The 12,789-nt window shown below is 38.7% G+C and overlaps 1 protein-coding gene across 4 annotated transcripts in view; it reads left to right on the plus strand.

Moving 5' to 3' along the window:
• The window catches only part of spen (spen family transcriptional repressor), a 112,097-nt gene that overhangs the window by 77,508 nt on the left and 21,800 nt on the right, over window positions 1-12,789 (plus strand). For all 4 annotated transcript variants that reach the window (XM_062054523.1, XM_062054524.1, XM_062054525.1 and 1 more), the window contains 2 exons: window positions 12,063-12,220; window positions 12,301-12,501. In XM_062054523.1, the coding sequence (XP_061910507.1) occupies window positions 12,063-12,220; window positions 12,301-12,501 (359 nt within the window). The remainder of the gene's footprint in view (window positions 1-12,062; window positions 12,221-12,300; window positions 12,502-12,789) is intronic.

A 12,789-nucleotide genomic window follows, 5' to 3' on the forward strand; every position in this document is an offset into this window, starting at 1 on the left:
CGACAGGCGGATCGGTGCGGCGTCTTCAGTAATGCGGACGCTGTATCGATCCGTTGTGGTGAAGAAGGAGCTGAGCCGGAAGGCAAAGCTCTCAATTTACCGGTCGATCTACGTTCCCATCCTCACCTATGGTCATGCAGTGTTTCCCATAGACTGCCAAGATACCTGTGGCGGTGGGGGCGTGGCTATGGGCGTGGTCACATGACATCATCAAGTAATTTGCATAATTTACTACAATGATATGATTTTCTCTAAAAAGGCTAAAAAAATGTATACTTACTAATTAATAATAACAGTATTGTTTTAAACGTCCATCCATCCATCCATTTTACAATATAATTACAACACTTTATGTACATATTTATATACAGATTTGAACAATAAGTTATTTACTGAAATATATTTATTAATTGTGGTTCTTACAAAAAATAAAGTATAAGTATAAAAGCTAAAATGTCTCTTAAAGCTCTGCCCCTTTAATTAGTGCATACTAAATAATTTAACTTTAGCCTACTACTACAACCATATTATTTACCAGCAACATACAGTGAAACAGAGGCAGAGGTGTCCTGCCACAGTCAGTAACAAATAAACAGAACACAGTAGTGGTGGTAGATAGACACAGAGCTTCATCAAACATCTGATCCACTGAACAAAGAGCTCCAAAAATCTTGAACTTTAAACTGCCATCAGTTTTACTCCCTACACTTAACCATGTGTTTCCTACTGCCTGCAGACTTTGCACCCTTTGTTATATACACATGTTGTGTTTCTAATATAAATACATTTAATAAAGTCAAATACAAATAAGCAACAAGAGAAGTTTCCTACACTTCTCTTTTGTAAAATAAATCTGAACAGCCGATATGGGCATCTACATCAACTATATGATTTGTCTGAGAAGCTGGAGAGGACAAAAAAAAACAAAAACATTTTTTAAAATTTTTTTTACATTTTTTTTTTTATTATTATTTTTTATTCGTGGCGGACGTAATTCTTTCGTGGCGGGTCGCCACAAATAAATGAATGTGTGGGAAACACTGGTCATGAGCTTTGGGTTATGACCGAAAGGACAAGATCACGAGTACAAATGAGTTTCCTCCGCCGGGTGGTGGGGCTCTCCCTTAGAGATAGGGTGAGAAGCTCTGTCATCTCATCAGAGCTCAAACGAGAGCCGCTGCTCCTCCACATCGAGAGGAGCCAGATGAGGTGGTTCGGGCATCTGGTCAGGATGCCACCCGAACGCCTCCCTAGGGAGGTGTTTAGGGCACGTCCGACCGGTAGGAGGCCACGGGGAAGACCCAGGCACGTTGGGAAGACTATCTTTTCTGGCTGGCCTGGGATCCCCTGGGAGAAGCTTGACGAAGTGGCTGGGGAGAGGGAAGTCTGGGCTTCCCTGCTTAGGCTGCTGCCCCCGCGACCCAAACTCGGATAAGCGGAAGAAGATGGATGGAGGCAATGCTTAAGCAGCCACAGTAGGTTGTGAGTTCAAACCCCGGCCGAAAGACTATAAAAATGGGACCCATTACCTCCCTGCTTGGCACTCGGCATCAAGGGTTGGAATTGGGGGTTAAATCACCAAAATGATTGCCGAGCGCAGCCACCGCTGCTGCTCACTGCTCCCCTCACCTCCCAGGGGGTGGAACAAGGGGATGGGTCTAGGGCTGCAACAACTAATCGATTACATCGATTAAAATCGATTATAATAATAGTTGGCGATTAATTTAGTCATCGATTTGTTGGATCTATGCCAGGGGTGTCCAAACTTTTTCCACTGAGGGCCGCACACAGAAAAATTAAAGCATGTGGGGGCCGTTTTGATATTTTTCATTTTCAAACCATAACAAAATATATGCATTTTTTATTTATTTTACCTTTAGGGGTCCCGGGGACCATAAAGGGTCTCAGTCATTAAAATGTTAAAAATAAGTCAGATTATTATTTTTTTTAAATTATTTAACGCTTACAGTAAATCTCTATATCAACTTCAAGTTGATATAAAGTAATACAAATTAAAAACAAAGTTTTATGGCTTTTCTGTCAAAAACAACTAATTTTTGTTTATAGTAAAACTGAAATATGCAGTATTTAGTAATTAGAGCCCTAAAAGATCAATAATGCAGGACACCATTGATTTTAATTATTTCATATTTTTGAGTAATCACAGTGAAAAGATAAATAAAAAATCACTAAATATATTTGGGATCCAAAAGGTGCCCCACTCCTAAAGTGATACATTTTTATTAGGTTTTTCTTTTACTTTTAACACTTAAGTTACACGATCAACTTCAGATATATCTGTCGATTTTATGGTGGAACTATTATTTTGTTTGTTTTATGCGCTTTTGTCAAAGAAAACGTTGATGTTTTTATATGGCTACTACACAATATATGCAATATTTACCAAATAAAACATTTTAAAGTGAAATATTTGAAGTAATTGGAGCCTTGAAAATAATTCATTATAACATGGATTTTTTGTCATTATTATTATTTTTTGAGCAATGGCAAAAAAAGAAAAATGAAGAAAGACAAAAGAAAAAAAAAACAGCCTGTATGGCAGCTTTTGTGTCAACATTGCAACTTTTTCTCATTAGATTTCACCTCATTCCACTTTTTTAATGTTCTTTTTTATTTTTACAATAGTATTTCCAGAATGTGTGGGGGGCCGGTAAACAATTAGCTGCGGGCCGCAAATGGCCCCCGGGCCGCACTTTGGACACCCCTGATCTATGCTATGCGCATGCGCAGAGGCAATTTTTTATTTATTTAAAAAAACAAAACAATTATTTTCTTTTTTCTTTTTTTTATAAACCTTTATTTATAAACTGCAACATGTACAAACAGCTGAGAAACAATAATCAAAATAAGTATGGTGCCAGTATGCTGTTTTTTTCAATAAAATACTGGAATGGATAGAAATGTAGTTTGTCTCTGTTATCCGATTATTAATCGAAGTAATAATCAACAGATTAATCGATTATCAAATTAATCGTTAGTTGCAGCCCTAGATGGGTCAAATGCAGAGGGTAATTTCACCACACCCAGTGTGTGTGTGTGTGTGTGTGTAACTATCAGTGCTACTTTTAACATAATACATCCATCCATCCATTTTTCTACCGCTTGTCCCTTTCGGGGTCGCGGGGGGTGCTGGAGCCTATCTCAGCTGCATTCGGGCGGAAGGCGGGGTACACCCTGGACAAGTCGCCACCTCATCGCAGGGCCAACACAGATAGACAGGCAACATTCACACTCACATTCACACACTAGGGCCAATTTAGTGTTGATAATACATTTATTGTGGAATTATTAAGCCAGGGGTGTCCCAAGTGCGGCCCTGGGGCCATTTGCGGCCCGCAGCTAATTGTTTACCGGCCCGCCACACATTCTGCAAAAATTGCAAAATTGATAGTATTGCAAAATCTTAAAAAAAACATTTAAAAAAGTGGAATGAGGGGAAATCAAACGAGAAAAAGTTGCAATGTTGACACAAAGCTGCCTTGCAGGTTGTTTTTTTTTCTTTTGTTAGGGACCGATGTCCCTTTGGGACAGAGGACCCTATTGAATTTCTAGCGTGTTATTATTATTATCTTTCTTTATTTTTTATTTTTTTGCCATTGCTCAAAAAAAAAAAAAAAAAGACAAAAAAATCTATGTTATAATGAATTATTGACCTATTCAATGCTCCAATTACTTCGAAAATGTCACTTTAAAATGTTTTATGTGGAAAAAATATTGCATATATTGTGTGGTTGCCATATAGAAACATCAAAGATTTCTTTGACAAAAGAGCATAAAAACAAACAAAATAATAGTTCAAACGTAAAATCGACAGATATATCTGAAGTTGATCTTGTAACTTAAGTGTTGAAAGTAAAAAAAAAAAACTAATAAAAATGTATCACTTTATGAGTGGGGGACCTTTTGGATCCCAAACATATTTAGTGGGATTTTATTAATATTTTCACTGATTTCTCAAAAATATTAAATAATTAAAATCAATGGTGTCCTGCATTATTGATCTTTTAGAGCTCTAATAACTAAATAATGCATAGTTCCAGTTTTGCTATAAAAAACAAAGTTTTCTTTGACAGAAAATCAACCTGAAGTTGATATAGAGATTTACTGTAAGCGTTAAATGAAAAATAATAATAATAATTTGACTTATTTTTAACGTTTTAATGACTGAGACCCTTTATAGTCCCTGGGAGCCCTAAAGGTTAAAAAATAAAAAAAATCCATATATTTTGTTATGGTTTGAAAATGAAAAATATCCAAATGGCCCCTGCATGCTTACATTTTTCCATGTGCGGCCCTCAGTGGAAAAAGTTTGGACACCCCTGTATTAAGCAAAGTAAAATGGAGTGCACTACTCGGCTGCAACCAGAAGAGGCGCTGTTGAATGAGTTTGTCTTCTAAAGAAGAACAATATGATGTCAGCCATGTGACGTGGATCGATACTACACCCATGCAGACCTCATATGTGCAACATTATCCTGCAAAGCACTGTGGTGTATCAGCACCAACACAAACGTCATTTTTATTATTGCTTTTACAGTATTAAATTTTACTAGCCATGTTTGTGGTTTTGCCGTTATATTGATATGTCTAAATGTAATTGTGTATATGGACTTATTCGGACTGAGACGAATACAGAGCGATAACTAAAGGGTGCATTCATGAAACAAAACATAAAATCCCTTTTTAAATTGTTTGTATTTTATTGTGTCGAGCTGCATCATCTCCTTTGGACTTCGCCAACGGGTCAGAGCGACACCTGTGGTCAGATGCGGTATTGCCATCGGGGTGTTTTTTTTTTTAGGAGACGGCTGCTATATATTTTTCTCACTGCGTACCTCTGTGGTAATGCCCCCTCCCCCTCCGTGAGATCCAGTTGGAACTGGAAATTTCTGGCCAGCGCTGGCTGCCTGCCCACTCCCACAGGCCAGCCTCCATCAGGAGCACTTCCGGCAGTGTCTGAAACACAGAGATGAGAGAAAAGGAGGGAGGGGAATCAACGGAGAGCCCAGAAAACCAAGGCGGGCATGGGAATGGTTTGAGGAAAATGAGGCAGCCATGATTTTGCATCCATCTTCTCATGCTGGGAGGCAGATGAAGCCTAAGTAATGACGAAAAAGAGGGCATTATTTTTCTCTGCTTCAAATGCAAGACCGTTTTTTTTTTACATTTCTGCACTGTATATATGAATTTCTATAGGTTTGGACAGACCAAGCCATACAATGACATTGAATTGAAAAGTCTCATGTTTTAGCCTATCATTTAAATACTTGCATGCTTTTTAAAGTGCACTTAACCATTAGGTTTATCTATTTGTCGAAATAATATTGCTCAAATTATTTGGCTGCCTCATAGTGAGGCATGTCCAAAGTCTGTGTAAGCATCAAGGGGGACCTGTGATGATTTTAATCTACATTTAAACACTTCTTTTTGGTCTAGATCTGTGGTCCCCAACCACCAGGCCGTGGATCGATTGGTACCGGGCCGCACAAGAAATAAATAAAAAAAATAAAAATTTAAAAAATATTTTTTCTTTTTTATTAAATCAACAAAAAACACAAGATACACTTACAATTAGTGCACCAACCCAAAAAAACTCCCTACTCCATTCACACTCATTCACACAAAAGGGTTTTTTCTTTCTGTTATTAATATTTCTGGTTCCTACATTATAGATCAATACAGTCTGCAGGGATACAGTCCGTAAGCAGAAAACCCCCTTTTTTTAATTTTTTAAATTTTTTTTTTTAAATTCCCCCCCGGTCCGTGGGACAAATTTTCAAGCGTTGACCGGTCCGCAGTTACAAAAAGGTTGGGGACCACTAGTCTAGATCAAGGGTGTGAAACTCATTTTAGCTCAGGGGCCGCCTGGAGGAAAATCCATTCCTACGCGGACTGTAGTGGTAAATTAATGGCATAATCAATCAATCAATCAATGTTTATTTATATAGCCCTAAATCACAAGTGTCTCAAAGGGCTGTACAAGCCACAACGACATCCTCGGTACAGAGCCCACATACGGGCAAGGAAAAACTCACCCCAGTGGGACGTCGGTGAATGACTATGAGAAACCTTGGAGAGGACCGCATATGTGGGTAACCCCCCCCCTCTAGGGGAGACCGAAAGCAACGGATGTCGAGTGGGTCTGACAATTTGCTCTTATTTTACCGGCTTCCCTTTCTCTTCTGTGATGTGTGTGTAAATGGGTCACTTTTTGTCTATCGCATTTTTGTTGCCGCACCGGTGGCGGTTAAAGAACTTTTAATATATTTATCGATTAACTTTTAACTTTTAATAACTTCAAAATAGTTTTTTTTTGTTTACTTCGGCCAAAAAGTTGTACAAGCACATCATGCAAATGTACATATTACAAATAATCCTCTTAGTTGAAAATTCTGAGAAAAAAAAGTTGGTGCGGTTTCAAAAACACCATGAAGAACACAATTAACTTAGACTTTGTCTCAGTGTTTTTACAAAGCCAATAAACATGCTTAGCATTCTCATGTTGGCAATTTACCGTTAAAGACGTGTTTGGAAAAGCAACAGAGTGTTTCCTCAAACCACCGCATTGGTGACATCCGCAACTGCCACAACACATTCATTTATTCAAATATCATTCAAATGTTACAAATATAAACAAAACAATTATCAAAATGACACCATAGCCGAAATGAAGGTAACATACAGTAATGTTGCGTCAGACCAGACTTCCCTCCCAGGGAAGTGAAGTCACTTGTCAATCCCAAGTTCTTTCAGATGACATATATGCAGAGTAAGAAGGACCATCAAGACAGAATAGGAATATTATCAAGTTTTACTGAAGCTTCAGGAGATCAGCAAAACCAATACATTCATATTGGCTTCCCGAATCGAGCTAACACTCAAACGGAAGAGCCAACTTCTTGCACATGAAGAAAGCCCCCACCTGTCCGGAAAGGAACACAGCCTCATTGTTCTACTACAGATAAGACAAAAGGGAGTATTCCATCTCCTACAGTGCAAGCCGTCAAGGTAACACAAATAGTTTACTTGCCGACATAAGATAAAAAAAGAGAGTACAAATGGAAAAACACTAGTTGCTTTAAACATGACTATGAATACAGAAAAAACTCTTAAACATATATGCATTCTCCACAATAACTACAAACTTAACCAATGTGAACATGGTAGATTTAAGCATAAAATAAAATAAAACAAAAAACAAATGTAGAAACACACATTTTTACAATGGAGTTCAGGGTGCGCATCGCGCCGTCAACCGATTGAGAGCGCTGTATGGAACTCTAACTACAAAGGTGATGGTCATGTTGACTTAAGTTTTTGCATCTTACTGTTTCGTTATTTCATACATTGAGAGTAGGGATGTCCGATAATGGTTTTTTGCGGATATCCGATATTCCGATATTGTCCAACTCTTTAATTACCGATACCGATATCAACCGTTACCGATATTAACCGATACCGATATATACAGTTGTGGAATTAACACATTATTATGCCTAATTTGGACAACCAGGTATGGTGAAGATAAGGTCATTAAAAAAAAAAAAAAAAAATTAAATAAGATAAATAAATTATAAACATTTTCTGGAATAAAAAAGAAAGTAAAACAATATAAAAACAGTTACATAGAAACTAGTAATTAATGAAAATGAGTCAAATTAACTGTTAAAGGTTAGTACTATTAGTGGACCAGCAGCACGCACAATCATGTGTGCTTACGGACTGTATCCCTTGCAGACTGTATTGATATATATTGACATATAATGTAGGAACCAGAATATTAATAACAGAAAGAAACAACCCTTTTGTGTGAATGAGTGTAAATGGGGGAGGGAGTTTTTTTGGGTTGGTGCACTAATTGTAAGTGTATCTTGTGTTTTTTATGTTGATTTAATAAAAAAAAAAAAAAAAAAAAAACGATACCCATAATAAAAAAAAACGATACAGATAATTTCGGATATTACATTTTAAAGCATTTATCGGCCGACATCTCTAATTGAGAGGATCATTTAAATGTGCGTCTGTACTCCATCAGTCTGCTGCCAATCCAGAGGGTGCTTAAAGTCAGCTGGCAGGTCATCTTTAAACGGTATGTGTGATGTGGGTTACACTTGAATTGCTCTTACGACATCCAGTGGACACATTTAGAACAGCAGTTAAAAAATTGCAGCTCATTTTTATATTTAGCAAACTCATCTTGCAGGCCGGATTAAACCTGTTCACAGGCTTGATACGGCCCATGAACTGTACGTTTGACAACCCTGGTCTAGATAATATGTATTGGATATGCTTTAGTGTAAATTTTGCGTACATTTTGCCCCACAGTCACTTTTGTAACCCATTTTTTGAGTCTGTCTGCAGGATATTCTATTAAGTTGGCGTTCCCAGATTGCAAATGAAACCACACCCTATCCTCTCCAAAAGTATCATAATTTGTCTTTAGAAAATGTTCACTGTTTAGATCAGGCCTTGGCAATTATTTTGACTCGGGGGCCACATTTAGAGAAAAAAATGTGTCTGGGGGCCGGTATATCTATTTTTAGGAAAAACCTCACAATAATGTCTGATTGAATGCTAAAAACATTATGACAGACCGCCTTAAAAAAAAAGTAATGGAATTTTACATTTTTCTATGAACGATAAAACACTGAATATTGACAAAATATGAATGTCACACCCCCTTTCGATTGACATATTTTACAATCAAGTGAAACGCAACAAAAATGCAACAAATAGTGAAATATGAACGGAAAGGGTACAAAATAAACCAACCTACAATCTGATATATCTGATATATCACTAAGCTTTAGAACGTTGTCGTGAAAATCTCCTTCCGCGTCTGTGGAAACGCTTCCCACCCACACTGCTTGGTGCCTCGTCTGAGCTGCTGTGACGTTGATTACCATAGTAACTAATTAGATTACCAAAGTAACTAGTACATCATCCAAAAGGGCAGATTCCAACCATTGAAATACTTTGTATAGTTCAAGACTTACGGTCATTAGAAAACATCGCTGCACATCATAATGGCAGCTACACTTTCCATCTTAAACATCTAACAAAAATTATTTGGGAATGTCCGGCGGGCCAGATTGAAAAGCTTAACGGGCCGCATGTGGCCCCCGGGCCTTAATTTGCCCAGGTCTGGCGTAGTGGGTAGAGCGGCCGTGCCAGAAACCTGAGGGTTGCAGGTTCGCTCCCCGCCTCTCGACATCCAAATCGCTGCCGTTGTGTCCTTGGGCAGGACACTTCACCCTTGCCCCCGGTGCCGCTCACACTGGTGAATGAATGAATGAATGATGGTAGTCGGAGGGGCCATAGGCGCAAACTGGCAGCCTCGCTTCTGTCAGTCTACCCCAGGGCAGCTGTGGCTACAAATGTAGCTTACCACCACCAGGTGTGAATGAATGAAGGGTTCCCACTTCTCTGTGAGCGCTTTGAGTATCTAATAATAGAAAAGAGCGATATAAAATCTAATCCATTATTATTATTATTATTATTATTATTAACACTACTCTACAAGACCCGGTGTTGGATTCCCATCCCTCGTGCAAGCTCAGACCAAAATGCATAAAGCCTATGATTTGGCATTGTTTAACACAAGTATCCAACATTGTAACAACATTGATACAATAAATGACGAAATTCATCATAGGTCCACTTTAAACATGATTTTGCACTTTGATCATACAGCATGAAGCAGATGCCTTGCATCAATGTCCAAAATGACTTCATCACGTACAAGTACGGGTGTAACGGTACACAATAATTTCGGTTCGGTACGTACCTCGGTTTAGAGGTCACGGTTCGGTTCATTTTCGGTACAGTAAGAAAACGACAAAATATACATTTTTCGGTTATTTATTTACCAAATTTGTAAACAATGGCTTTATCCTTTTAACATTGGGAACACTATAATAATTCTGCCCACGTTAATCAACATTAAACTGCCTCAAGTTGTTGCTCAGATTAAATACAATGACACAACTTTTCTTCTACATATAAAAAGTGCAACATTAAACAGTTTCAAGTCAACTTATCATGCTTAATTTATTACAGCATTTGGGAAGCCTGTAGTTGATTTGTATTATGTAAATGTTATATTTTTATCAACATGTGATAGCAGGGACCCTGCTATTCAAAACTAGGCTGCTGCATTTCTAATCATTAATGTAACTATAGCTGAAAAAAGTAGTACAATAGCAATAGGAGAGACTATTCATCTCTGAACACCATGGAGTTCATGTAGGCTTAATCAATCAATCTATCAATCAATGTTTATTTATATAGCCCTAAATCACAAGTGTCTCAAAGGGCTGTACAAGCCACAACGACATCCTCGGTACAGAGCCCACATACGGGCAAGGAAAACTCACCCCAGTGGGACGTCAATGTGAATGACTATGAGAAACCTTGGAGAGGACCGCATATGTGGGTAACCCCCCCCCCCCCCCCCCCTCTAGGGGAGACCGAAAGCAATGGATGTCGAGTGGGTCTGACATAATATTGTGAAAGTCCAACACATCAGCGAAAGTCCAGTCCATGGTGGGGCCAGCAGGAACCATCCCGAGCGGAGACGTTACATTATTATATCAACTATCAGCGACAGAAACTCTTCATTTAACATAATGTCCTTTTTTTGCTGCTTCAACACAGCTCAATCAACACAGGAAAAAGGTAAAGTGAAATAACAGACAGACAGGGCTTTGCTGTCCGTAACACACACAAATACAAACACACACAAGCGCACACACACACACCGCAAAATGAGCTAACGTTACGCTAAAAGCGAATTAGCCTTCACCTCAAGCCAGGACTGCGAGCGAGCTGAGCTGCCGTTTACGTTCATGTCACTGCTGATTGGCTGTTACCGCTCTGAATACGCACTGCTGATTGGCTGTTACCGCTCTGTTTGTAACCAATCAGATGGTTGTGTGGGTGGGACAATGCTGGGTGCTGTGTAGAGGACTGACAGAGACAGGCAGAACGAAGCGGACTTGTTAAGACTTTAGCTTACTTAATATGTTCAGTGTTTCCCACACATTCATTTATTTGTGGCGGCCCGCCACGAAAGAATTAAGGCCGCCACAAATAGATTTTTTATTTTATTTTATTTTTTTATTTATTTTTTGTCCTGTCCAGCTTCTCAGGCAAATCATATAGTTGATGTAGATGCCCATATCGGCTGTTCAGATTTACTTTACAAAAGAGAAGTGTAGGATCAAGATTTTTGGAGCTCTTTGTTCAGTGGATCAGATGTTTGATGAAGCTTTGTGTCTATCTACCACCACTACTGTTTTCTGTTTATTTGTTACTGACTGTGGCAGGACACCTCTGCCTCTGTTTCACTTTATGTTGCTGGTAAATAATATGGTTGTAGTAGTAGGCTAAAGTTAAATTATTTAGTATGCACTAATTAAAGGGGCAGAGCTTTAAGAGACATTTTAGCTTTTATATTTTTATCAGATATATTTTCTGTAAGAACCACAATTAATAAATATATTTCAGTGAATAATTATAATAATTGTTCAAATCTGTATATAAATATCTACATATTGTTGTAATTATATTGTAAAATGGATGGATGGATGGACGTTTAAAACAAAACTGTTATTATTAATTAGTAAGTATACATTTTTTTAGCCTTTTTAGAGAAAATCGTATCATTGTAGTAAATTATGCAAATTACCCGATGATGTCATGGTGACCACGCCCACAGCCACGCCCACAGCCACGCCCCCACCGCCACAGGTATCTTGGCAGTTTATGGGAAACACTGATGTTCGTGTGGAAACTCGTTCGGTACACCTCCGAACCGAAACCCCCGTACCGAAACGGTTCAATACAAATACACGTACCGTTACACCCCTACGTTCAAGGTTTCATGAAAGACCTCCCGTGCAGACCTCCAACATGGAAACACTTCAAGACAACTTTATTTTTCTCCCACTTGATCATAACTCATTACCCATGACCATGCCATGCCGTTTTTGCACGGGAGTATTTAGGAATAATACAGTCCTGTGTCTTTTTTGCTCCAGTGATTCCAGCAGTAGTTCAAGCGATGAGTCTCCGGCACGCTCAGTACAGTCAGCCGCCATTCCAGCGCCATCAGCACTTCCTTTATCATCTCTTGACAAGGAGGAACCACGTAAAAGCTTCGGCATCAAGGTCCAAAATCTTCCTGTGCGCTCTACAGGTGACTTGTCAGCACATGGTGTCTAAATAAAATGCCCCCTGATCTGCATACTTAAATATACATGTTCCGTTCCACCGCAGATACAAGTCTAAAGGATGGCTTGTTTCACGAGTTTAAAAAGCACGGAAAGGTGACGTCTGTACAAATTCACGGCGCTTCGGAGGAGCGCTACGGACTCGTCTTTTTCCGCCAGCAAGAAGACCAAGAAAAAGCTCTCGGAGCATCAAAGGGAAAGCTTTTTTTTGGAATGCAAATTGATGTCACCGCCTGGAACGGTCCAGGTATGTTCTCATATCTAACTGTTTGTCTTCTGCGGCTTAATAAGATTCAAAGTAAAATAGAAACCCTGTTTCCATATGAGTTGGGGAATTGTGTTAGATGTAAATATAAACAGAATACAATGATTTGCAAGTCCTTTTCAACCCATATTCAATTGAATGCACTACAAAGACAAGATATTTGATGTTCAAACTCATTTTTTGCAAATAATAATTAACTTAGAATTTCATGGCTGCAACACGTGCCAAAGTACTTGGGAAAGGGCATGTTCACCACTGTGTTGCATGGCC

This window comes from Entelurus aequoreus, linkage group LG07, assembly GCF_033978785.1.
Source record: "Entelurus aequoreus isolate RoL-2023_Sb linkage group LG07, RoL_Eaeq_v1.1, whole genome shotgun sequence".
In the NCBI taxonomy this organism is placed as follows: domain Eukaryota; kingdom Metazoa; phylum Chordata; class Actinopteri; order Syngnathiformes; family Syngnathidae; genus Entelurus; species Entelurus aequoreus.